The following is a 27,111-nucleotide window of genomic DNA, read 5'->3' on the forward strand; positions in this document are numbered from 1 at the left end:
ACAAACATTATTGTTCACTCTAGTTCGAACTAGCCTTTCTTCCACTAAAAAGGGAATCAGCTCCTGGGCATGGTGAATGAAGTTCTCTCCCCTTAGAGGCAATCCTGATCCATCAATGTTGAGACAGACTGTCAGGGCAGCATGGGGGAAGACGGGCAGTGCCATTGCTTAGGTTGCACTTCTGTGGATTAACAATTTCACCTCTCCAGTGCAGTCACTAAAAATCACTCAGCCAAGCAAAGCTGTGCTTGCTCAGGACCCTCCACTACCAATGGAGTCATGTCCCAAACTCATGGGCAGCGGATATCATAGGCTGGGGGAGGCTGTGCCTCTACAAACAGCCTGGCGTGGCCCCACACACCCTCCGCTTCTAGTCCCCTCCTGCAGTTCCCGGTGCTCTGCCTCAGCCTACGCTGGCTGGGGTTGAGCTGGCCAGCCTTCCGCAGGGACTCAGGGCGGCTGGTGCTAGGAAAGAGATGGCTGCCCGGCACTTGGACTACACCACCCAGAGCTCCGGGGCTGCTGCTGCCCAGTCACCACAGTGTGGGTGCTCCAGGCTCCTGGAGGGAGGGGGACAGATGGAGAGGGGAGGGGCTCAGGCAGAAGGGATGGGGCTGGGGGCTAGCTTCCCCCAACGGTCAGGTCACCAGCCACCCATGCGCTTGCCAATTTCAACATGGAAGCACAATGATCCAGAAAACAAGGGGGCAGGGGAACTGCCTTGCGAAACAAGAAACAGGGCAAGAGAAGTGCAGCCTTATTTCAATTAACATGTGGATTCATTTAAGATTTTTACCTCATTTAATTCTACATTTTCTTTCACATATAGTGCCACTCCCCAGCCTTGGAATCTATGAATTTAGGAGACAAAATAGCAATTTTTTCATTGAAGCCTTTTCCAACCAGTCTTGTTGAATTCTGAGCACCTTTCTGGTTCCTAGTCACTTCTCAGTGCTGACTAGGTGTTAAATAAACATGTCTGGGTGAGCTGCCTGGGTGGCAAAGACTCTGGAATCATTTTAACCAGAGTAAGAAGACCCAAGTAAACTGAGTCAATCCTGCTAGTCAGGCCTGAATGCAACAGGTTCCACATTGAAATCAGAATCTTTTGCTGCTCCTCTGGCTCCTGTAGAAAAGACTGCAAAGAGCAGGAGCAACATCTTACACTGAAATGTATAAAATTATAAACAGACAATAAAAAATAAATAGACTTTGTATCTATTTGATTGCTTTCACACACACCCCGCAAGTTTTTATTTACATATTTTGATGTATATACTTGTTCACCACAACTATTCTTTGCTCAAGGCATTCCCTGACATTTTTAAGACTGAATTACAGATTACTCCTGATAACCCTGCAGTTGATACTGCAAGCTGTTTAGGGAAGGGATCTTGTCTTTACATGTTTGCACAGAGCCCAGCACAATGGGGCCTTGATCCTGGATGAGCCACTATGATCCAAACACTTAATAAGAAGAGTCATAACATTCACTGTTACGGTTGTAGTGGCAAAGTGTCAGACCCTGTGCTGCTCAGTTATCTGATTCCCCCAACGGGTAAAGGGCACACAGTTCTTTAATTTCCTGAGAGTCCTCCTTTGTCTTGTAAGAGAAATAACTGCCTCACACACCAGAAACAGCTTTAAAAAATGTTCAGACATACATTTTCCCTCCATTCACGGCGACATTTTTTGGCTTACGCATCACCCATTCCTAAGACCTTGGACGAACTTGTGAACTTAGAATGACATTCGTTAATTATCTGACATCTGTATTATTTAAACACAGAGACTTAAATTAACACAACATTAAGGATATGAGTTTAATTCCACAAACAGCCATAAAAATTAGTTAGAATTTTGACTGCAACCTTAACTTTGCCCTCTTGTGTGCCTAAGTTACAATAAGGTTCATCATAAAAATCCCACCTAGCACTGAGCAAAAAAAGACAACTGAACGGATAGTCACTGACATCCACAGCAACACTGCTGTGTCACCTCATGCGTTAGCTCTCAGATGTGTGTAAGAGCAACTGAGGCTGAACAGATCTGGCCTCACATTCCTGGCGACCATCAAAGCCATGAGATACTGAAAGAGGTGTGGGAAGCAGTGTTGTTTTGGAGGGTGGGTGGGGTAGAGAGGGGTCATAGAAATGCAGGGCTGGAAGGGACCTAATGAAGCCATCAAGTCCAGCCCCTGTGCCGGGGAGCCTCAGAAGGGAAGATGGTGTCCCTTTATCAGAAATCAGCTCTAACTCCTACAACGGCAGTAAAGGGAAAACTGGAGCCCTGACACCAGTCGGGGAGACGAGGCACCGGTGGAGGCCCCTGGAGCACGCGACCAGGCTGGGCTCTGAGCAGGATCAGCTCCTAGCTCGGCCACGGCGCCTTGCCAGGCGGAGCTGGCAGCTCGCACAGCATCTCAGGCGGATTCACCAGGCCCCCGGGTGCGGACACCGACCCGCTCCCGTCCCTCGCTCAGCCCCGGGCAAAGTGCGCTGGGACAGTCTCGGTGGGGAAAGGGGGGCTACTGCCATGTCCGGGGGGGCAGCCCCACTTGCACCCTCCCTACAGCCCCTGCCCACCCCACGGCCTCTGCGCAGGGGGGTGGAAATCACGCCATGCTCCGCGCAACTACCCCCCCATGCTCCGCGCACCCCATCCCGATACCAGCCCCCCCCGTGCTCCAGCCCTCCCCAGGAACCGCCCCCCCCATGCTCCGCGCACCCCATTCCGGCAAACTATCCCCCCTATCTACCGTGTCGCAGACCCCATGCCCGCAACGCTGCCCCGCGCGCCGTGCTACCAGCCCCCTCCCCATGAACCGCCCCCCTCCCATCATGCGCGCCCCATTCGCGATACCGGCCTCGCCCGTGCTCAGCAGCTTATCCCGCGCCACCCCACCCTCATGCTCCGCGCACCCCTTCCGCTCGGTACCAGCCCGCCCCCGCTGCTCCAGCCCTCCCCAGGAACCGCCCCCCCCATGCTCCTGTCGCACCCCATCTCCTAGGTATCGCGACCCCCCTGCTCAGCCCTCCAGAACCGGCCCCGCCCTATGCTCCGCGCACCCCATCGATACGGCCTCCCATGCTCCAGGCCTCATCCGCGCCACCCAGCGCTCACTGCCTCCGCGTACCCCATTCCGGTACCGTCCCCAACTGCGGCCGCCGCCCGGCGCATCTCGGGGCCGGGGTCCCGGCCGCCTCGGGCCCCACACTGCCCCCGTCCAGGCCCGCGTGCCCCGTGCTCCGGCCCCACGCCTGGCAGTTGCTGACAGCATGCAGCTGCTACACCCCTTGAGCCAGAAGCCGGAGCCCCGAGCACCCGAGCTCCCAGCCGCCCGCAGACCCGAGCCCTCAGGCCCGCGCTCACCGCCACACCTTGCAGCTACTCCCTTCAGGGACCATGGCATCGACCCATCTTAGCCCTCGTGGGGAAGAAACCGCGACCCAACCGATGCCCATTGGTCCTCATTATGCCCTGTCGGGCTCACGTCAGCAAATCACGAGCGCCAGGCCGGCACTTGATTGCAGGTGCACAGAGCCGCCTCCCGATTTACTTACTAGAGTCGGATCTAGCGGGCCCCCGGCCCCGCAGGGTCAGCGCGCCCCTACGGCATCCCGCACTGGTCCTGGCATTGGCACCCCGCTGCCTCCCGGCTGGTGGCGCGCCCCCCCCCGTAGACTCCCATCCCACTTGCCTGCTCCCAGACTGCGGTACCCAGAGCTCCGCCCATCTCACCAGCGTATTAATGGCAACACAGTGAAACCCTTAGTGATCAAGGTTATCCTCCTAACTCGGGACCCAGACGGGCCCCCCCATCAAGTCGTCCTCACTGCCTGGGTACCCCAGGCCTCGCCCCTACTCCCATCCTCCCATACCAGCTAGGGACCCAGCGCCCCCCCATCAGCATAATCCTCCCTGCCTTGGGTTGTGCAGAAACCCCCACACCAGTATCCTCGCCAACTAGGACCCAGCCCCACCAGTATCCTCCCAACTAGGGACCCAGCGCCCCCCATCAGCATCCTCCCTGCCTGGGTACCCAGAGCCCCCCACCAGCATCCTCCCAACTAGGGACCCAGCGCCCCGTACCCCAGCATCCTTCCTGCCCGGGTACCCAGCGCCCCCCCCATCAGCATCCTCCCCGACTGGGTACCCAGCACACACACCCCCATATCCTCCATGCCTGGGTACCGAGAGCCCCTCCCCCAGCCTATTCCTAATTGGGCACCCAGCGCCCCCCCCCGCAGCCTGCTCCCGGCTGGTGCCCAGCGCCCCCCAGCATCCTCCCTGCCTGGGTACGCAGACCCCCCATCAGCATCTTCCCTGCGTGGGTACCCAGAGCCCAGCCATCCTCCCCCTAGGCACTGTGACCCCCCCCAGCCCTGCCCCGGAGTCCGCCCCCTGCCGGCTGCACCGTGCTCCGCTCACCCCGGCGCTGCCCGGCTCCCTCCCGGCTGTAGCAGGAGCAGAGATTGAGCTGCCCTTCAGCCCCCCCGGCGGAGTCCCATCGCCCTAGTAACCTGATGCCAAGCTCAGGGCCGACCCATTCGGGCTTCAGGGAGCCCCCGGGCCGGGCTCCAGCACGGGGCCGAGGCTGCGGTGGGAGACACGGCCCTGTCCCGCGGGACCCGGTCCCTAGGCCCGTGCTTGGCGGAGGCAGAGAGGGGAAGGCGACGTGGATGGGAGTCAGTGGATTGGGCGTCCCCCCGCCGGCCGGCGCAGTTGGTGCAGTCCGGAAAGATGGCAGATGGACACATTGTGGCAGGTAAATGTGTCAGTTTCTCTTGTTTCCGTCCGGTGCCTGCTCGGCTCCCCACCGGCGCCAGCTCCGGGCTGCTTTAACTAGCGGCTCCCTGCTTCCCCCGACCACAGGCCGCACTGGCGGGCCCTAGGGGCTGCAGCCTCTGCCCTGTGGGCCCGATTCGCCTCCTTCCTACTCCGGATTGAAGCCAGTGTAACTGAAGAGCAGCAGGCTTGGGGGTTACTCGATACATCACCAGACTAAAGACATCGGGGCTCAGCAGCAGCCCGGGCAGAGCGGGAGCTGGGGAAAACTTTCCTAAACACATCCCAAGCTCAGCTAGTTTCACATTCCCTAAGAGGCCGCAGCGCCCCTCCGCCCAGATGCCCTGGGGAGTGATGGCTGAGGTACGGCTACCTAGAGCGCTAGCTAGATCATAGAATCATAGAATATCAGGGTTGGAAGGGACCTCAGGGGTGAGTCCAAAATTTGTGCCAAGCTTGCTGAGCTTCAGAAAACTTCTCATTGAAACTGGGGTAAAATTAGGGGTAAATTGGGCGAGATTAGGGACTTGGGTGGCAAATGTGGAAGGTTGGGGTTGTTTTGTCTATGTTTAAATTGGACTTTCAGGGGAGAATTGGCCTGAAATTGACCAGGTGAAAGTCAGTAAAGAAGGGCAAAGTATTTCACATAGGAAGGAAAAATCAAACACAAAATGGAGAATAACTGGCTAGGCAGTATTACTGCAGAAAAGGATCTGGGGGGCTATAATGGATCACAAATTGAAAATGAGCCAACAATGAAATGCAGTTGCAAAAAAGGCTAATATAATGTTGTGGTGCATTTGACAGGTGTGTTGTATGTAAGACATGAGCGGTAATTGTCCTTTTTTGCTCAGCACTGGTGAGGCCTCAGCTGAAGTAGTGTGTCCAGTTCTGGGCACTAGACTTTAAGAAAGATGTGGACAAATTCGAGAGAGTCCAAAGAAGAACAACAAAAATGATCAAAGGTTTAGAAAATCTCACCTATCAGAAAAGGTTTAAAAAATGGGTATGATTAGTCTTGAGAAAAAAAAATGAATGGGGAGGAACCTGATAAATAGTCTTCAGATACATTAAGGACTGTTAATAAAGAGGAATGTGGTCAATTTTTCTTCATGTCCGCTGAAGGTAGGACAAGAAATAACCAGTGAAATCTGCAGCGAGATTTAGGTTAGATATTAGGATAAACTTTTTGTAACTCTAAGGCCTGGTCTACACTACGCGTTTAAATCGATTTAAAGAGCGTTAAATCGATTTAACACTGTATCCGTCCACAATACAACGCCCTTTATATCGATATAAAGGGCTCTTTAAATCGATTTCTGTACTCCTCCCCGACGAGACGAGTAGCGCTAAATTCGATATTAACATATCGGATTACGGTTAGTGTGGCGGAAATCGAACGTTTATAATAGACTCTTGCGGCCGGTACTCTCTCCCAAAGAAAACCGACCTCTGTGCACAACACAGGACCGCCTATCTGACTGACAGCAATTATACTATGAATATTCAGGTGGATGCACGGGCAGGTAAACAGGAAAGCCCGCGAACTTTTGAATTCATTTCCCCTGTTGCCAGACGTAGGGAGTCTGATCAGCCCGGGTGGACTGCAGAGTATCCCAGAATCCAAAGAGAGAGCTCCAGCATGGACGTACGGGAGAGAGTGGATGAGCCTTTGGGAGACAAATCTGTTGTATCAGAGCTCCGTACAGAAGACGAAATGCCAAGCGTTGAAAAAAATCTACAGGCCTACAACAAGCCGCCGGCATGATCGGAAGGTAACTGGAAGAACTGCCAAAGGGAATTCGATAAGGAAGCTTCATGTGAGAGGAGGGGAGCATACGTTCGACGACTACCCATAAGTCCAGGCATCTGAAAGTATGTATGCGTTCTTGGCTGAGACTACCCCAAATGATGCCTAGTTAGGTCCAAACAGCGAGTGTCTGTGGCGAGCGTGATATGTAGGAATTATTCTTCCTCAGGTGCATATCTCCCCCCCTCACCACACGGTCGCGTACGTGAAGTAAAAGGGAAAGAAATCATTTTTGACTTCTTGTGCAATGTATCAGAACGCATGAATCTCTTTTGTATTTGAGATAACTGTATAGGAGTGCTCGAGGTAAACACGTATGCTGCAGCAAATGCAGAGCAGTATCTGCGCGCGCGAACCTCCCCAGTGGTAGACGAGTCACAAATATGACTGATTATCCAATCGGGCGAGCCATCATACCCCATGAGCTCTGCTTCCTGGCTGGCCTTAGGTGAAGAGCTTGTGTCGGGGCCGAGCTGGGAAAATGCGGAAAATGGACGCCCATGTTAATTATCACACTAGAATGGTACAGAAATAGGCTCGGATACCGTGTCGCACGCTCATAGCACTGGAGGTGGCTAGCTCAATCAGCCGTTCCCTTCTATTCCTGATAAGAGAAAGAGACAGCTGTATCCTCCTGGACACTGCAGTGAGACAGCAGCACGCATGGGCTTCTCGTCTCCCCGCACCCGGTTCTTGTCCTGCTGGCTGTCCATTAGCCGCCGGGAGGCTGCCGCCCCATCATCTTTATTTCACAATCATGTTTCTTATTCCTGCCTCTCTATTAATATACTTTCATGACACAAATTGGGCCAGGACACTGCGAGGTAGCACCAGGAAGGTGGGTGAGAAGGGACAGATCATAATTGGGTGGTTACCGGATGTCCGCAGCAGGGCCCACCCTCTCTGTTCGACAACTACCTGACAGCTGGAAAATCCATATGTGGCCTGTGCTTTTTGATAAACAGGGCGAGATGAACCTGGAATCACGTACATACTGGCATTATGCGCCTTCCCAGTCTAGGCAGTGACAGGACCAGAGGACTTGCATTATATCTAATATTGGATAACGAGAATAGGGGGAGAGTGGAAAGGATAACTTGAGTACTGAAGAGTGCTTTTATGAATGCATTTGGTCACAAACATTTTGCTCTTCGAGCGTTGTAGCCCCCGGCCGATTTCTTATACATACCAAGGCAGCTCATGAACAGCGAGACACGTTACGATGAGAGTGAGGTAGAGCTACCTCAGTAATTACAATGCCAGTCTTTAGCACTTCACGCAGCAGATGAGATGAATCTGGTATCACAGAGTGAGCACATGGTAACCATCTCTTGCTATGCACCTCACGAAGAGAGAGCCCACCAGTGAATCAGCTGACTGGAGCCAGAGAGAATAGGTCGTACCTCCTCTGTCCACGAGATTATCTCCAGTTATCATCCATATCGGCGCACGTGTATATAGAGAATAAATATAGACTAAGCTGTTGCTCCAGATGGTAGTCATCCAGCTCCTATCAACAACGCGCCGTGCGTAAGCCGTCTGCCAGCTGGAGATCCAGGGAAAATATTAATAACGTGAAAAGGATTGTCAGTCGGGTAGTATCATCCACAAGAAAGGAAGATCAGACGAGCATCGTCTAGGACTTCATTATGGGTGCTACACTAACGATAATCTCACAATATGCCGATACGAGAGCTTAAGAGATGCAATTTCAAATAACATAGCTGACAATAGACTCACACATATGAGGAGGACAGAGGAAGTACGTAGCGTAACCTCGCAGCAGTTGTGGATTATATAATGGTCCTTAATCATGGTTACGAAGTCGTACATTCGTAGCTGATTTGCCATCTCCAATGACAATAGCTTGTACAGAATAGCAGAGTGGAAGTCCCTCGAGATCCTATGGGGATGACAGACAACGTCTATAGACCTTCTACCGAGTGCATGTGGCGCGCATGAAAATCGGAACTTCAAATGAAACATCGAGTTATTGATAATAACTGTATTTAGCTAATACGATATTATCCCGTAGTGTAGACGTGGCCTCAGGGTAGTTAAGCTCTGGAACAGGCTTCCAAGGTAGGTTGTGGAATCCCCATCACTGAATGTTTTTAAGAACAGGTTAGATCTGTCAGGGATGGTCTACGAATACTTGGCCCTGTCTCAGCACAGTGGGCTGGGTTCCCTTCCAGTCTCTATTTCTGTGGTGCAAAGCAGTGAGAGCTAAAATGAGGACAATACTTTAGTGAACCTCCTGTGACACACATCTCTGATTTTCCCACCAGTAGGTGGGGCTTTTTCTTTCCCCATTAGGTTCATGGTGGCTCTTTAATACTAAAATGAGAGTGTGAGAGTTGCACCTCACAGGATTGAGCAAATCATTCAGCATTGATAAACCAAGCTGTGCTTCACTTTAAATGTGAGAGTGGTGCCATAGATGTCAATGAAGGTCAACGAGTCCTCCTTATCTGGGGCCGAAAACAGGTCAGCTGTTAATATAGATAGCCTCAAAGTATTTCCAACACTCATTACAGAAGTTGTGACAGATCTGTTAGCTGCATCTGCGCAGGCAATTTTCTTGTGTGTTTCTACTGTTGGTTTATCTCTGGTGTGGCTCCAGTGGTGGTAGGAGGATGAGGACAGACCAATTGCTGTCATGTTAACATCTGTGTCATCCAACCATATTCAAAGAAAGATGACACAGCCAGATGGGTTGCCAACTCCTATAATTTTTCACAAGCCTTGCAATATTTGATGTTTTTTAAAAGCCTTAGATCCTAGATTAAATAAAAATTAAAGGTAAGATTTTCATGTAATCACATAAAGTACTGTAGGTTTCTAGCCCTCATGGTAGTGGAGAAAAACTTGAAAATTTGAACCCTGAAAGCTTAATATCCTCTTTCCTTACCCCCACACCACATTTATTATTTTCAAAAACTCCGGAGGTTTAAAAATTCTTGTGGTTGTTAATACTACAATACAGTCGCTAAAATGTCCGAGGTCACTAGCAGCCTGTCTACCCTAGTGCTTTCACCATTGTTACCCAAGCTAAATGAGTGGGATTTGGAAATTTGAATACAATTGTTCATGGAAGCAAGGCTTATGTGGAGTGAAGCACCTAGAGCACAACTTCTGCCAAGGGTGTCAAACATGGACTGCTCATGTCTATGATAGCAGTCAAAATCTTAGCAATCCAGTTTCTGTGGGCTCGGTCGGGACTCGTTGACATCTAAAGTTGACGTACTCTAATTACATTCTTAGAAAACTCAGTCTCCAGGAAGAGTAATTCACCCAGAAAAGTCTCTTAATTATTCTTTTAAAATTATATTTAATCCTGCAGGAGGCTGCCACTTTGGACATTTTATTTTATGTTGTACAGAGCCCCGAGTCCCTGAGTGGGGGTAATCAATTTAAAAATAAAATGTACTTATTATTATTTTTGACAGTCTGATCTTCTAAACTAGGATACCAGTAATGCCGTTCCCACCTGAACACATGATAATCAGATGACTTTCAAAGCACTTGTAAGGTACGTTCTTTTCATTTCTTTAAAGCTGCCTAACTTCACAATACTTCTTGTTAAACTAACCAAAACTAGTCCCAGGAATCTACATTTCACAAAAGAATTTCCAGAAGAGGAAGTTGGGAAGTTTGGAATGGAGATTTTCCTGAAAGCACAATTTTCTTTTCAGGTGTATATAGCTGGCAACAATTCTCTTGGGCCTTGTCTACACTATGGAGGTAAGTTGACCTAAGTTATGTAATGTAGCTGGAGTTGATGTGGCTTAGGTTGACTTACTGTCATGTCTACACCCTGCTGCATTGATGGAAGACGCTCTCCCGTTGACTTCCCTTACTCTTCTCATTCCGGTGGAGTACCGGAGTTGATGGGAGCGTGATCTGTGGTCAATTTAGCGGGTCTTCACTGGACCCGTTAAATCAGCCTCCAGTGCATCGATCGCCGCAGTATCGATCCCTGGTAAGTGTAGATGTGCCCTTGGACAGCGATCTTTCCGATCTGCCTAGGTCTCCCATTGATGTCACAGGCAGGGAGAACAGTGCAGATAGCAGAAGAGAATTTTGCCCAGAATTTCTAGTAATAAGGTGAATTTCCATCCAGCAGCAGCACTGGATGTTGCCTTCTGTTAGCTAAGTTAGAGTACATCTACACTTGGAGCGAGAGGTGTGGTTCCCAGCTGAAGGAGACATACTCGCGCTAGCTCGCATAGAGCTAGTGCGCTGAAATGTAGAATGCAGCAGTACGATCCATGGGACAGGCTAGCCATCACAAGGCTGTGCCCATCAGAGACCCTAGGTACATGCTCTGGGCTTGTTCTGCAGTTTGTGTTGTCAAAGCTGCATTCAGTTTTCAGCGCACTAGGTTGATGAGAGCTGGCGCGAGTCTGTCTCCTCCAGAATCACACCCTTAGCTCCAAGCGTAGACATGCCCTAGCTTGCTTATTGCTCCAGTGCAGTACCACTAAAGGAACCATGTCTCATGCGAGGAATTGCACCAAGTGATCTCTCATTTGTCTAATTATATTGCCCCCATTTCCGTAACCTCTCAGCCCATCAGGCATTAATTCATTTATGCTCACAATCCCCCTGTGATGTAGGGAAATATTTTCATTCCTGTTTCCAGATAGGAAACGGAGGCTCAGAGAAATTGAGTGACTTCCCCAATGGGGCCATGCAGGGAGTCTGTGGTGGAACTGGGAATTGAACTCCAGCTGTTGGAGTTCCAGTTCTTTGCCATAACTGTAGGATCATCTCTTATGGTATCGCTTGTGTTCCCTCTTCAGAAACTCTTCATTCAAAATAGAGGATGTTATTAGCCTGTGAAACATTCAGGAGAATCCATTGCTTTAAACCGTGTGAGCATGTTGTTTTTCTGATCTCAAGCAGTGTTTTGTTGTTTATTGTTTATATGGTGGTAATGCCCACCCCAGCTGACACTGTGCTGGGTGATATGCAAACACAAAGGAAGATAAACTGCCTGTCCTAAAGGACTTAGAAAAGTCTGTCTTCCTCCATCACTGACATGGTGTAGGGTCTACTGTAAGTAGCCCCAGCTGGCCCTCCTCACAAGCCCCAGCACAGAGAGCATGCTGGGAAGTCTCTGTAGCACATGCTGCTGTAGAGATTCTGGGCTGTGGATCCTCCCATAAAGTAAAGCATCCCCGTGGCTGCTCGTTTACTCCACTGGCTGTTTTGATCTCTGGAGGAACCCAGAATCCCAGGGGTATTTTACAGCGCTTGTTCTCCCACCCCTGTTGCACCTTCTGTGACCTGCCTCCAGGAGGTGCAGTACAGAATCTCAGCTATCGGTTCTGATGCTAGATTAGTGAGCAACCTTTCCTACAGCTCCCTGTTCTGTACCCTCCAACGGCATTCTCTCATGGGTGTGTACTGAGCTCATCCCTCAATTCCTCAACCATCAGTGCTCAACCCATAAGGAACAGAGCATCACGCAGTGCACTTGAGTGACCTCTGGCAGATGCTCACAGTTGTGCTGCCTGGCTCCAGAGAGTCATGTCCAGCTCTCTGCATCTGGAAGAGAAAGAGGGTTGCATTAACACGGAGCCTTTGAGGGTGAAGGAGATTCCAATAAAACATTTTTTAAAATCAGCTTATAATTTGGATAGTAAATCTGTGCTTTCTTTTGAAGCTTTGGAGTGTTCTCATGCCAGTTTTAAGATAACAGGTTCTGAGCATACATTTTTCTGAAATGAGTTTTATTTTCTAGATGAACATTTGCCGTAGCAGATGCCTAGAAGAAGAGGTGACCTTCTAAGCAGCAAGATGAGTGAATGGCAAAGGATTTTTGTGCAAAATCTGACTGTTCCTCCACATTCCCAAAGGAGACGACATCTCCCGAGGGAATCAATAGCATTTCAGTGTGTCCTGAAGTATGTTGAGGGGAATTTAATTAAGCAGGTAAAGAAATATTCCATCTGCCTTGTGGGAGTGTAGCTCTCATACCCTTCTCTTTTTGACATTCTCTGCTTTGAGTAGAGTTCTAATTTTTAAAATCTCACAGTGACTACTGAGGTTTAGGCCGGACCCAAGAGGTGTGCGAAAGGACCTTTCACCCTATCTTCTGCAGACTGGCACAATTTTCCAGGTGCATTCTGTGGCATTTTCACATTGTGTTACTGTGAAGAACAGCTGTTTTGATTCCAGGTCCAAGGTACCACATGGTGAGATTTCCAAAACCAACTAAGGGAAGTAGCCACATTTCAAGTAACATTAATAGGAGTTGTGTCCCTTTGGTTTTGAGCTGAAAATCTCAGCCAAGTTTCACACGCTAATTTTGAACTCTCTGATGAGAACGTCTGTACCTCTAGGAGACATGTCTGTAGACTAGCGGTTTCCAAACTCTATTTTATTGGTTCATGTACCACATTTCTTAAAAAACTGCTGTGAAGTGAATGGATGGGACACCAAACTCGCATACCATACCACCAATGATACATGTGCCATAGTTTGGGAACATTAATTGTTCCCAAACTGTGGCACATTAATTGTTTTAACATTTGTTTAACTCCAGCACTGTTTTTATTAAATTATTATGCATTTACACAATTACCAAATATATATTTTAAATTCCTCTGGTTTTAAAGGCCTTTTCAGCACTACAGCCACTGTCTTTTAACAGGAAAAGAATGTATCATTACTCTTCAGTTGTGAAGCATGCTACAGTTACTTGTTCATGATCAATGACAGTAAAATAATCAAACACTGACCTCAGGAGTTCTCAGAAAAAGCCCCTTTAAGTAAATTCACTTTCAAAATTCAAGTCTAAAAGAGGTTCCAGTTCACAGAATAGGTCTTGGAGGGAGCAATTTCAAAAGCAGATATTCCCTCCTGCTTCCCTCCCCTTGGGAAAACGACACTTGTGGTCTGTTCTTCACTGTGCGATAAAGGATGGAGCATTTGAAAAATTGCTTCGTTCCCTCTGAGGCATCTAGCACAGGCCACTGTCAGAAAATGGGACACTGAGCTAGATTGACCATTGGTCTGATCCAGTCTGGCCATTCATATTTTCTTATGAATATAAAGAACTAGCAGAGTTTTGGAGAATGGACAAAATACTAGTGAGCCAAAAAATTGTGGAACTATCCCAAATGAAATGGTTATTGGTTAAGTGTGATAGGTACACAATATAATTTGTGGTTTTGGAGGGATGAGGAGATGGGAGTTTGAAATCACTCAACAATTTTTTGTATGATTTTATTTAACTCTATGGATTGTTTGGAAAGTTTTCTGTGATGACTTGATTCACTTGCTGTATAAACTTTATTGGTTAGTTGTAATTAACCAGAAAAACCTTATGGTATTGTTTCTATTCCATAACTGGATGACCATCCAAACACTTCTGACATGAATACTCACAAATCCAGTTTTGAGATTTGTATTCTGTAAAATTTTGTGCCAGTAAAACTTGATCACGTCTTCTCCTTTTTAAAATCCCTGCTTAGAACGTATTTCTGCTGTGATACCCCCAGATCACCCCCATCTGGCATTGGTTAGGCAAACGATCAGCTGTGACTCCTGCTCAACACTGTTAATTTTCTTACCTTGGCCTATTGTTTATCCGCACTTGTCTGCCTGCCATGTAGATTGGAAGTAATCTGGGGAAGGATCAGTCATTATTATGCATCGGTACTGTGCCCAGCACAATGGGACCCTTATCCTTGATTTGGTTTTCTAGAGGCTACCACATTACAAATAATAAATCATAACAGTAATCAGAAAGGAAATGCAGAAGAAACATGAATGTGTCTGAATTTTTTTAAATGAGTGCTTCAGTCAAGTGTCTCTGGAAAATGGTTTACATAATTTATCCACTACTCACATATGTTAAAAGAAGTGGATGCTTAAGGTTTACATGCGTAAAGATTTGCTTGCCAGCCTTGGGATTTCTCACTGCTGGGAGAAGAGTCACCTTCTGTTGCAGGATGACTTCAGCATCTGAGTTCATAGCTAGGTATTCCTTGGTGTATCAGTACACAGCATATTGCAGCGTGAGACTACCTGGCATAGAAAAGACCTGCTTGTCTGAACATGAGGGCACGTCACTCAGAGCTATCTACTAACTGTTGTTTAGAACCATGTTTATAAAGCCAAAGTTTTTAATCTCCCAGTCACATTTCAGTGCTGCTGCGATCAGAAACTCTTAAATCTCCTACTTAGGTTGTTTATTCTTATATTCCAGAGAGTTCTAGAAAGCTTGTCAGAGGTTGAATACCAGCTCCGCCTGTCCCTCTTTGACATCAGCTATCGTCATTTCTTTGGGAGAACATGGAAAAGTACCACAAGACCTCTCAAGGCTGTGCCAGGACAACCACCCAAAGTGGTTTTCAATGAGGTAGGACAAGAGCAGAGAACATAGTTCATCTCAGAATGCCAACACCCATTGAGTGGACAGGGATATTTTCCTGGATGAACATAGGTATTTTGCTATATGAGATGCACAGTGTTTCAGCCACAGGGCTGGCTCTAGGTTTTTTGCTGGCCCAAGTAAAAAAAAAAACAAAAACCTCCGAGACCACAACTGCTGAAGCAAAACCCCCCAATCCTCCGAGAGCGCCTGGAATGCCACCCCCTGAAACTGTGCCGCTCCAAGCACATGCTTGGTTTTCTGGTGCCTAGAGCCAGTCCTGTTTAGCCATAAGGCAAGCAAAGAGTGACCCACTCAGCATAGCTCCAACAATTGCTGTAATTGGGGCGTGACCCTCGAATGAGACAAAGGGCTTGTCTACACGGTGGAATAATGCTTACTACAGGAGTGTGATTTCTAAAGCATGCTAATGTGTTGTGCTAGAATTGATCTGGGTAGATCCTGGTGGTGTTTGCTAAATGTTCCATAGTGCGCTTTAATGGAGAGCTGTAACAGCATACATTACACAAAAATCACACCTCTAGTGCACGTCACTCCACTGTATAGACACCTAACTCGGCTCAGCACCTTCCGCTTGCAAAGCAAAGATGCCCTTTTGGTTCACATGGTGGAACCTGTTTGTATGTCAGGTACTGTGAGGTGTATGCAGCCTCACCAAGAGATCTGGCGCTGTGCTGGTCACATTGAATAGAGGCCAGTGCAGGTTCAGTTGCTTTGCAAGAGTAACCATGTGTTTCACAGAGCAAGCCTGATTTTGCTGTCCTGAGCTGGCTTATTTGCACATTAATATAGACAGACAAAAGAGATCAGGGAGCCTGTTTAGTTACAGTCTATCTGCATCTATGGAAATCTACTGTATGCTCAATATCCAGAGTTGCAATAGCTAGACACTTTAGCTTCGTCCTTCTGTACATCCTTAGCTTTCTCCGCATGTGCAGGAGCTTCTACCAGCTGTGCACAGTTCTTGCCTCCCTGACTTTATAAAAAGAAAGGACAAGAAGGGTGGATTTGTTAAAGATCTGCCAAACACTCAACCTTCCATGGTTTCTGTGTACGAGGTGCGGGAGCCACCCAGGTCAGAGGTGAGGCTTGTACATCCATTTTTGTAACCGTTTGTATCTTTGCCATTCACAATTTTACATGCCTTGGCTGTGTCTCCTGTTCATATGAACTTAAGAATATAAGAACGGCCATAATGGTCCATCTTGCCCAGTGTCCTGTCTCCCAACAGTGGCCAGAGCCAAGATTTGACTCCCAATTTTTAAAGGGTGTCTTTTTGCCTGTAACCGCCTGTTGACTGGCGTTTAGCCATGGTGTCATTATTTTGTTTCTCTTACTTTTTTTTTTATTTGGGATATACATTTAGTTCAAGCCTCTATTATTGTGGTTTTAAATAGTCTCCATGCAGTTTGCAGGCATTTCATCCCTGTGACTGTTCCTTTTAATTTTCATTTATCTAGGTACCTCATTTTTTTATAGTTCCCCTTAGTGAAGTTAAATGCTACTGAAGTGGGTTGCTTTGGCATTCCTCCCCCCTACCCCAAGGATGATAAACTTAATTACATTGTGGTCACTATTACTGAACGGTTCACCTATATTCACCTCTTGGAGCAGATCCTATGTTCTACTTAGCACTAAATCAAGAATTGCCTCTCCCCCTGTTAGTTCTATGAGAAGCTGCTTCAAGAAGCAGTCATTTAATGTCTAGAAATTTTATCTTTGCATCCCTTCATGAGGTGATATATATCCAGTCAATATGACTGGTCTCTGTGTCCAGTGACAGGGCCCCTTCCCTCTTCAGTCCCAGCTGCTTCTAATAATTTTTCTTTCCCCTGTCTGGATGTTTTCTATTTTTTACTGTGTTTCTTTTGAAATGAGACAACTTGGTTGAATTTTATCTGCTCGCACAGTTAATCCTAAAAGCTGCACGTGCTGCTGTTTGCATAGACCAGAGAGTTTCAATGCAAGGTTCTAGATCCAAACCTCACTTTAAATAAACAAAGAAGGAATTTTTTAACAAGCGTAAGCTAATTTCTGATCAAGAGAGATTATATCCAGCCTCAGTTGATGCAAAAGTGCTTCCATCCTCCATGGTGTCCTGAGGTTACTGACCAAATGAATGCTTTCCTGGAACAGTACAGTTCAGAGCAGCAGAGCAGCTGTTTTTGTGGAGACATTTGCCAAAATAACATAAAAGTAAGATTACTAGTTAGTCATATAACAGTGTGACTGTTTTGATTGACATATTTTAATAGTGTGACTATTTTGTATTGTCTGTTATGAAATATGACTGTTTCTGGTAATTTTCTTGCTCCAGGGACAATATCCTACAAGGAGGCACCTCTCCACAGTGTAGGGTACATACATATAGGGTGGCTAAAGATGGGTTGGGTCAGATTATTTTTAAATAAAAGTGGGAAGAACATTAGAAAATATATGGCGAAATCCTTCCCTTGATTTTAGATGGGACGTAATCAATCTTCTTGCTGCTAATTTCTGTGACTCAGTCATGCACATGTAGTATCTGATGCAACCTCGCTGAAACCAAGTGTTTGTTATGCTGGGCATTTGCTTTCAGAGGTAGTGATCCCACACAGCTGTAGCTGCAAAGGCAGTGGGAGCGCTGGTTGCTCAGCACTTCAGAAAACCAGGCCCTAATTGTTTGCAGATTCTGGTGTCTTCTGTCATGCATATTTTCCCTTTTCAAGCTTCTGAGGGCTGGCTGTTCATTTTTCACCGTTTGGATGCCTTGCATTCTTCTCCTAAATATGTGCTCACTCCTATCTTTTATACATCTAGAACAATAACAATTCTTACAAATGAGTATTGGATATGGCTGTGATTTGGCTCAGATGTCTCATTAGGATACAATTATGTCTCTATTATGTCAAATCAATTTGAATTTCAATGCAAAACCCAGGCTTTTTGTTAATCCTGGTGTTAGGTAATGGGCATAGTTAATGCTTAGAGAGACAAAGTGGGTGAGGTAATATCTTTATTGGACCATCTTCAAAAGTTGGTCCAATAAAAGATATTACCTCGCCTACCTTTTGTTTCTATAGCCTGGGAGCAACAGGGCTACAACAACGCTATTGCATAGTTAATAATTTCAAGTTTCGTCTTGTGTTGTGGAAAAGATCAGGCAGCAGAGGGCAGTGCTACTCTAGGAATGAAAAAGAATTGGAAAGTAAATTAACAGCATCCTTCAAACCTAGCAGTTCTCTCTCATTACTTGACATTTGTAATTCGTAAAACCAGGTGGGTTTTTTTACAAGTTTAATCAACTAAAGAGAATTTTTCCTCACTTATATATTAGATAAAAACTTGGAAAATTCCTTAGGGAAGACTTTTAGAGACACAACTGGCATAACAACCTGAAAGTGTCTGATTCGGAGTAATTGTTGTGTTTGTACAAATCTGAAAGCCAAGGAGAAGATACACCTGTCTGTTATAGGCTGTGATCTGAGATGAGATTAGGCATCCTTTTCCCTTATGTGGCTAATTATGTTTGTTTTCCAGTTCTAATGGTAAATATTGCCTAGGGTGCAATTTCGCATAGATTAAAGACTTCAATTTCCTTTATTTAAATGAGTGTTTCAGCAGCATTCGATTTAGTTGTGTTATTGGCATATATGTTACTTCCAAGGCTGTTTGAATAATGAATCAGCTTAATGTCTTGATTTTTTTTTTAAATTTAAAAATGGACCAGTAAGGCAAACATAATGTGACGTGTAGAAATAAACACCAGCATTTCATGCACTAGCAGAGTCGGGCACATTTTCTCTTTGTAAACACCTGAAAGTGGTAAACAAAGTTACATTTATGAATTCTAGGTTGGTAGGTGTATGCGCTTTGTACAATTAATGAATTAAATTTTAGGGCCTTCTTTTTATTAGAGTGCTGGATTTCACAACCATGAAGTTGCATTAAAATGATTATTTTGCATTTAAGTTTTCCCCAAAGCATTAAGTAACTATATTACACATCGTATATACTTTACAGTATGTTCTTATAATGCTCTTACATTGTTAGGAATAACCTATATTAAACCACAGTAGGAAATACTACATAGATGCCATGTGACCTAGTTGACATCATGGCTAACTCCTTACATTTCTGAATTACCTGACTTTTAAGTGCTTGATTTCACAATTTCAGTCTTGCATTAATGCCTCATCGATTTAGTTAATGTTGCATTTAATTTCCCAAGTTTTTAAGCAGGGATAAAAGGACAAATCTGGCCTAGGGCTATTCTCCGTCCCATGGTTTACATACTTTTACGTGCATCTGGATTTGGGGAAGAAAGCTAGAAGGTCACTGACAGTAGCATTGAAGTTGTGGGCCTGAGGGATAGTGGAGCTGTCAGTGGCGATAAAGGCAGGAAAAGAGGAGTGCGTTTTAGAGGAAAGATGGAGCAGGTCCTCACCTAGAGTAAATTGTCAGAACTCCAGTGACACCGATGGAGCTCTGACAATTTACACCAGCTAAGGATCTACCTCAAGGAGTTCCAGTGACATAATGGTGTGACTTCATCCTGGGGTAACTCCACTGGCTCCAGGGATTTACCCTCAGAGTTAACTTCCACACAGTCCCAGTGACCTCAAGAGAACTGTGGGTGAGTGTAGGGGCCACCTTATGCTGCTCTCTCTCCAGTACCAGGTTCTTAAGACAGCAGTGGGATCCACATCAGTGAGAGCCAGGAGAGCCTGGAAGCGGGGAAGCTGGGGGCACATCAGTAGATCTATCTGTCATCACATGAAAGTGGTAGCTGACACCATGATAGCAGATGAGGGCACCAAAGGGGCAAGTGCAGGGGGATAGAAGGAGGGAGCCCAGGAGAGGAACCCAGGGAGAGGAGGAGTTGTTGGAGATGCTAAAGCAGTGACTATTGAGGCAGGAGGAGTTGTTGGAGATGCTAACGCGACGACTATTGAGGCAGGAGGAGAAACAGAGAATTAGAGGGGTCTCAGGGTCAGTATCCTCCTGTGAATTCCAATGTGTGGCTTTAGTCCAGCTGAAGAATAGAGGGTCCATCCTTGAACCCAGCTCTCTCATCCTGAGACCATCAGTCTTGGGCTCCCCTTTGGCCCCTCTCCGTGCTGCCTTTAACAACTGTGAATCTGCAGGCTGAGGAAAGTCCTAGTTCAACTCACGCTAATCCCCCTGGCCCCCGGGACAGGGCATTACAAAGGAGGGGAAGGAAATGGAGGTTGTTTGGGAAGCTCAACAAGTTGCTCATTGCCTTTAGCAGCCACTGGGACTTTGCTCTTGTGTAGCACTCTGGATATTGGTCTGGTCTCCTGCTGAAGAGAAATCTCCATGGTGCATTTCACTGCCATCAGTGGCAGATTCAGAGGCCATGGCTGCACTGGCGCTTTAGAGCGCTGCAAGTTTCACACTCAGGGGTGTGAAAAAAACAGCCCCCTGAGCGCTGCAAGATACAGCGCTGTAAAGCCTCAGTGCAAACAGTGCCGCAGCGCTGGGAGCGCGGCTCCCAGCACTGCAAGCTATACCCGTACAGGATGTGGAGTATGTGCAGCACTGGGAGAGCTCTCTCCCAGCACTGGCGCCACGGCAGCGCTTTGAAATTTCAAGTGTAGCCATACCCTCAGTGTGTGTTGGGGTTTTTTGTAAGCTGTACTGAAGTGGATGCATGGGAGAAAGAGCAGGGCTGAGATGTAGGCACAAAGGAGTGTTGCAAAACAAGCACTGGGAAAGGGAAAGGCTGCTGTGCTGTGGACATAGGGGTCACTATGTCGCTAGGTTATTTTGATACTGTTTGCCTTGAAAAGAAGTGATTTGCTTCTTAAATTGCATCTTTATTCACAAACAGGAGCAGGGCTAATGATTCATACAAGGTGAGGTGAGCTAATACCTGGCATTCAAGAGACCATAAACACCTACAAGGAAGTTAGCTGAAGATTTCTGAATGTCTCAGAGAAAGCATGTCATCTAGTGCATACTTTAGATTATGCTAGTCCTGATGAAAATTGAAAGCATGGTACGAGTGCTAAATGACCTGTGTGTGTGTAAGATTAAAGCATTAGATTAGAGTGTGTTTAAATAATTTATAAATCTGTTTATCCCGTTACGGAGTGAAACAGTCAAATATAGATAAGCAATGATGGTAAGGTGAATTAAAATATCATCTATTCTCTCACAAGAATGAATCCTTTACAGATAATTTGCTGAGCCTGATTTGAATTTTCTAGTCATGTAATTCTACTGATGAATACAAATTTCATATTTCTGAGTTTATTTAATAATTTCCCCCTAGGAGAACTCATCAGCCCTTGTTTATAACTATTGCTAAGCTGTCTCAGTAAACAATTACAAAAGGAATAAGGTACAAAATACCTACTGAAATGAACAAATACAAGTGATGTTTAATTTGTGTCTAGAGGAATAGCAGGGGACCTGATCCACAGCCCAGGGAAGTTCAGTTGACTTCCATTGTATCAGACCCACTGTGCGCATATTTGTGAATTGTACTCGTTTTTTCTCTCCTTTAGGGATTCAGGGCCTGATTCTCCTAGGTAGTACTTTTGCTTACAGTGGAGTGATTCCTGATTTACATTGGAGTAAACAAGAGGAGAATCAGGTCCTCGGTTCCTACCCAATAAATTCTGAACTCTTGGCTATGTGAGATAATGTCTCCCAAGCTTTTTCTCTGGCACAGATTGCCCTCTGGCAATTTATTAGCCACAGAACTGGACATAGCTTAGTTCTCTACAAGAAAATGCAAAGGGAGAAATAAAGTGCTCCAGAGAGCTAAAGTGTGATGATCTCAAGGTGACCCCTAATTGGGAAGATTATTGTTACTTTATAGCAGAGTTTAAGGGAGAAGAGTATGTTTGTAAAACTTTTATTAGCATTTAAGGAGGCAATGGTAAACTTAGTTTTATAACCATCCACTTAAACAGCTTCCTCATTCTTTGCAAGCCAAGGCATAATTCTCTCTTGGTCCAGCCACCTGTCAGCAGTTAGTGGTCATTATTTCATCATTTTGCAATAAAAGTTAATAGAATAATGATTTATTTTTCTGGGATGATGTTTTAATGCCTTTCTCTGGTATCCCTTCCTGACAGTCTGTGATTACTGTAGCTGTTTTCTGGGTGATACCATGATAATGACTGTTTAATGGAAGGATTAGCCTGGCTTTCAATCATGTCACTGGCAGACAGCCCCCTTCCCCCTCACCCCCGTACTCTTAGGTCCATATCATACTGTTGATCCTCATGGACAACTCTTTCTCATCAGCGTAGGTGAAGGTCATGATAGGCCTTAAATTTTTCCAGCCACTTTGCTTTTCTAGCCTAAAGCTCACAATGGTATCTTCAGGTCAATTGAAACCTTTGAACCATACTTTTATGGAGTTTGCAGCTTAAGAATAACTGATCCTTATTGTCTGGGAAACTGGGCCACTTTAACAATGCTGTTCATTCTCAGGATTTGTGACACTTACTAACTTTAGTCCTAAAAGTCTCAATTTAAGTTGGGGAAACTTTACCTGTAACAGGACAGAGGCAGAGTTGTTCCTCGGTGCCACTCCCATGTGGCATTGTGCACACGTTAGCTGAATTCTGTAGGACAGAAGTGCACAAATCACTTCTTCCCTGGAACGTATTAGTGCTGGGTTGTGAGGAGCTGGTGACGCCATTCTTGGAACCTGCAAGCAGGGCCATTCCTCCAGTTTAGGGGAGTGCTGACCTCAGGGGGGAAATTCGAGCTCTGCTGGATCTTTGACAGCTAGGAATTCTACACCTGAAGGTACTTTCCTCTGGAATGCTCTCCCCTCTCCCTGCTGAGCATGAGACCTGGCTTCCAGCAGCCCTAAGAGCCCCTCCAAGGTGGTTAAGGAGGAGTGTAATGAGAAGCTAAATACAGGACTGTGTAGAGCTTTTAAAAGTAGAGACCAGTACTGGTCTTATCAGCCAGTGCAGCATGTAGGTGGTGTATGGTATGATGTGATCCCTGTCTGTTGAACCAATTGTAGTTTCTGGATGACCTGCAGGGTCGTTTTCTAGACAGAGCATATTTGCAGTAGTCCAGCCTCAAGGAGGCCAGGTGGATCTACACCGGAGAGGTGAGAGCATTCAGAGGCACAGGCCGACTATCCAGTTAAATGAGTGGGTGATAATAGACACTAACAGAGCACAGATTTCTCTCGCAGTCCTAGCTCTTAGGCTAATTCTTCATAGGAGGGAATCGACCTGACCTGAAGGTTAGATTTTTTTTTTTTTTTATTAAGGTGGTACCCAAAATATTCTAGGCATTGCGCAGACATAAGAAGACAAAGTCCCATTGGTAAACGGGCCCCCAAAACTCTACACTTTCTAGTAGGATCCCTTTAAAAATATTCTCTAGTGACAGTGCGTGGGAGATGAAAGATTACTGTTAGTTATCCTCTCAGACCCCAGTGATCATTTGAAATGGAGCTTCCATCAGTTCCCACTGGAGATTATTTTGCAGAGTGCTGCATTTCACTATCTGGATATTTTTCTGGATATTTATTTTGAATATACCTGGACCTTACTCTCCAAGTATAATATGCATTAAGCTGCTAATAGCTACTCCACCCAGGGCTAAAATCTGCCATGTTCTCTCTCTTCCCCCAGACCATTTATTTTCACACATCTTTAAACCATCCCAGCATCGTCACAGTGGTGGAAGTGGTGGCTGCAGCCAAGAAGCGAGAGGGGACTCACCAGGATCTGTCTTGTGGGTTTGGAATTCTGCACCTGTTCAACAGCAAGTTAGAACCAACAGATATGGCCACCAAGGACAGAGGGTAGGTGTTGCCGGCTGCAAGGGACAGTGGGACTTGTGAGTCAGTATAGCATTTAATAAGGTGGAATCAGATTTTTATGGCAACGAGGAATTATTGTCTCAATTTAGAGAGGAAGGATGGTGCCATGGTTACGCCACTAGCCTGGGACCTGGAAAACCTGCTTCACCATAGACTCCCTGTGTGAACTTGGCCAAGTCATTTTGTCTCTCTGTGGCTCCGTTTCCCCATGTCTAATATGGGGATAACTAGAGAATATGAGGATACACTGGTCATGGGAGTCATATATACATACTTTAAACATGTTTATGGTTGAGCCTTTTCCACTCTTGGCTGCATATATGAAGATTGCATGGACTACAGGTGCCCTGGCTGCTTGTGGCTGGGCCTTTATTCACCTCAGCTGACAGGCTGGGTGAGAGCAGCTGCTGGATTTGTAACCTGGCAAGCCATGCCGATGTGCAGTCCCGCTTGTGTGCAGAGTTCACAGCCTTGACCCAGCCAAGCCCCCGTTTCCAGGGCCAGAGGAAGGCAGCTCTTTCTGCCTCTAAGCTCTTGAAGCCCGGCTGATTTTAAACTGAGTTCGTACCTGGGAAGGGGAACACCACCACACCCAACACTTGGGGCGTGAAAGACATAAATAACTAAAAAAAAAAAAAGTATTAGAGGGGTAGCCATGTTAGTCTGGATCTGTAAAAGCAGCAGAGAGTCCTGTGGCACCTTATAGAGTAACAGACATTTTGGAGCATGAGCTTTCATTGGTGAAGTGGGTATTCACCCACTAAAGCTCATGCTCCAAAACGTCTGTTAGTCTATAAGGTGCCACAGGACTCTTTGCTGCTTTTAAAAAAAAAAAAAGCAGCTGAGCCAGGGGAAAGAGGAGACACTTTCCCGCCCAGCCTGCTTCCTTTTCCTTTCGTATCCCCCCACCATGTGATTGGTAAGGCTCTCTGAACCCTTTCTAGATGGCTGCTTCACTTTGTCAGGCTGACATTGTCAGGCTCACTGTGAATACCCAGTGTGACACCTGTTGTACCCTGGGATCCTACCTACTCACCAGCCATCGCCACTGGGGAAGCTTCTCAAACCAGGGAGGTTTTCAAGGAATATCTAGGTCCACTCCCTGGGGAATCAACCTGAAGCAAAGGACCTGGCATCTCAGTCACCTGCCCTCCTTTCCTACTCAGGGCTCTAAGGAAATGAGTCTGCTGGTGAAGAGTTCACGGGACTGGAATAGGGGTTTTCTGTGTATTGATCAAGAGAACCATTGTGGGAAATTCATTTTGAATGTAGCCATCTAACCCGCCATGTTTGGTTTGTGCTCCTTTTTATTTCTAGGCTCCAGCTGTATCATGGGACACCTCGAGCGCTTCTGCACCCCCTCCTCCAGGACCTGATAGAACGTAAGATCATATAGAACTACTTCATATTTTACTTCCTTCCTGGGCTGGTCAGTAACACGTCTGCTGATTTGTTTGCTCAGTGTAGCATAGGCTGTTTTCTGTGTTAGTGTGTCAAGCTTTTGGCTGCTCAGGTTCAGGGTTAGCCACCCAAAATGCATTAGAAGAAAAGTCCAGAAGACAAGGGTGCCAGATAGTTGCTGTGAAATGCCCCTGTGCTGTGTGCCAGGCTGTTTGAGGCCAGGGCCAGTTATTGCTCCTGGGCAGTGGGGTTGACAGCACCTTAAGGCTCTTTGCTGAGGCTGCCAGGAGCCACAGCTATGACAGTGTGCTCTAAACATTGTCAAAGGCCGTCGTTCATACAAGGGCCTGTTGCTGGGGCATAAGGAGAAAAGGGGCTTAATTTCTGCTGCATCGATCAAATCCCATCCCATGACAGCATGTCTACTGGCTAGGCCCTAATCCTGCAGAGACTTCCACACGGACTCAACTTAGCACACGCGAGTCATCCTGTTGGCTCTGCTTGACATGAATAAAGTTAACTGTGGATGTGAGTCTCTGCAGGATTTGTAAACTCTTTGGGGTCTGGAGTCTGCATTTAGGGTCTTGTACAGCACCAAGATCATTGTCAGTTCTCAGCAAGTAAATACTATTCTTGATGCATCTGCTGTGGAAGGCAGAATGAGCCCAGAGCATGGTGTCTAAAACAATCTGTCCACCAAACCCCCACTCAGCCTTTAAGAGGTTTCTAGGTATTTTGCGTGGCAGTGAGTCTGAAACTAGCTTGGTGCATGCTTCTGTCATGCAGATTCACCTCTAGTCTGCAAGTTTGCATTTTCTAGTCTGCAATGGAGGATTCCCCAACCATGTCTCCCTCTCACACTTAATCCTGCACCATAGCGGCTCCATTGAAGGCTGGTCAGGTGAGCTGACCTACAGAGCTCCTAGATCACCCACGTGTGAGAGATAGGGCAGGAGGAGTTCTCTGAGAACACCACATCCAGGGGAATGAGTGAGTGAGCCCAGGAGTTGAATCTCCCTCTCTCACCTGGCAGTGGGCGGCCCACTACAGAGACACTGAGGTGAGCCACCTCAGGATTTAAGTTGGAAAGAACCAGACTGAAAAAGTGGATAGCTAAAGCTAAGCAGAAAGCTGTTGTGAAGGAAGAAGGAGGGATTCTTTTTCCTTAGCTTGGGAAATGGGCTCACAATCTGTCCTTTCTGTTGCCAAATGTCCTGCCTGGGCTGGAGGAAGACCATGTGTCAGTGGTGCTGATAGTTCTGTGTACCATGGGGGTATATCTAATTCCTAGTTCTGTAAGAGAGAGGGCTAGATGACCCTAGCAGAGCTCAGCACTCAGCTGACTGCTCAGTCAGGCCCAGACTGGATATTTTGTACAGGCAGGGAGAGGAAAAAGATGGGCAATGTATGGAAAAAGGTTCCTCTGTGGATACTGGCAAGAAAACCTGACACAGCAGTTTAAACACAAATTGGCTTCAATTATTTATATATATGTATTGATTGAACACGGCCGACGGAGCAGGAATAGTGCATTATAAAATATTAAATATAAAAGCAAGCTGCTGTGCAAAGCATGTAACAAGGACCTTGTCTTTCTGAACATGTCTGCCTCTTGTCCCTTTCTGCACTGTTTTCCTGAAGGTCGGTGCTGAATTTGCTAGATGAACTGTAGCAAAGCTGGGCGGCAGTCAATTGCCCTGAGAGCCCTTTGGGTTGTCCCAGAAGAGGAAGCAGGAGGGAGGCTTAGTTGCACTTTCATCAGTTTTGGTTTTAAAGACTTTTTTAACAAGCGCTCCAGTGCCCTGCATCCTACCACTAGGCTGTTTTCCTGTTTGCAGAGATGAAGGGTCCAATACAGTGCCCATTCGAGTCAGTGAAAGAATTTGCATTGTATTT

The 27,111-nt window shown here is 46.5% G+C and overlaps 2 protein-coding genes across 11 annotated transcripts in view; one reads left to right on the forward strand and one right to left on the reverse strand.

The window, feature by feature from the left end:
- KCNAB2 (potassium voltage-gated channel subfamily A regulatory beta subunit 2) overlaps positions 1 to 4,480 on the reverse strand; it is a 112,560-nt gene extending 108,080 nt beyond the window's left edge. Inside the window, exon 1 of the mRNA XM_032763716.2 lies at positions 4,432 to 4,480. The gene's annotated coding sequence lies outside the window, so the exon portion shown is untranslated. The remainder of the gene's footprint in view (positions 1 to 4,431) is intronic.
- Positions 4,481 to 4,670: 190 nt separating this feature from the next.
- NPHP4 (nephrocystin 4) overlaps positions 4,671 to 27,111 on the forward strand; it is a 112,010-nt gene continuing 89,569 nt past the window's right edge. For 4 of the 10 annotated variants that reach the window (XM_075060369.1, XM_032763704.2, XM_032763705.2 and 1 more), the window contains exons 1-5: positions 10,023 to 10,130; positions 12,348 to 12,538; positions 14,820 to 14,972; positions 23,624 to 23,796; positions 25,132 to 25,196. In XM_075060369.1, coding sequence (XP_074916470.1) covers positions 12,368 to 12,538; positions 14,820 to 14,972; positions 23,624 to 23,796; positions 25,132 to 25,196 — 562 coding nt within the window. In that variant the 5' untranslated portion in view covers positions 10,023 to 10,130; positions 12,348 to 12,367. Of the gene's footprint in view, positions 4,769 to 4,788; positions 4,958 to 10,022; positions 10,131 to 10,156; positions 10,343 to 12,347; positions 12,539 to 14,819; positions 14,973 to 23,623; positions 23,797 to 25,131; positions 25,197 to 27,111 lie in introns of those variants that run through there. The other 6 variants (XM_032763698.2, XM_032763699.2, XM_032763700.2 and 3 more) reach the window with 6 other exon arrangements.

The sequence above is a fragment of the Chelonoidis abingdonii genome, chromosome 23 (genome assembly GCF_003597395.2).
Source record: "Chelonoidis abingdonii isolate Lonesome George chromosome 23, CheloAbing_2.0, whole genome shotgun sequence".
Classification (NCBI taxonomy): Eukaryota; Metazoa; Chordata; order Testudines; family Testudinidae; genus Chelonoidis; species Chelonoidis abingdonii.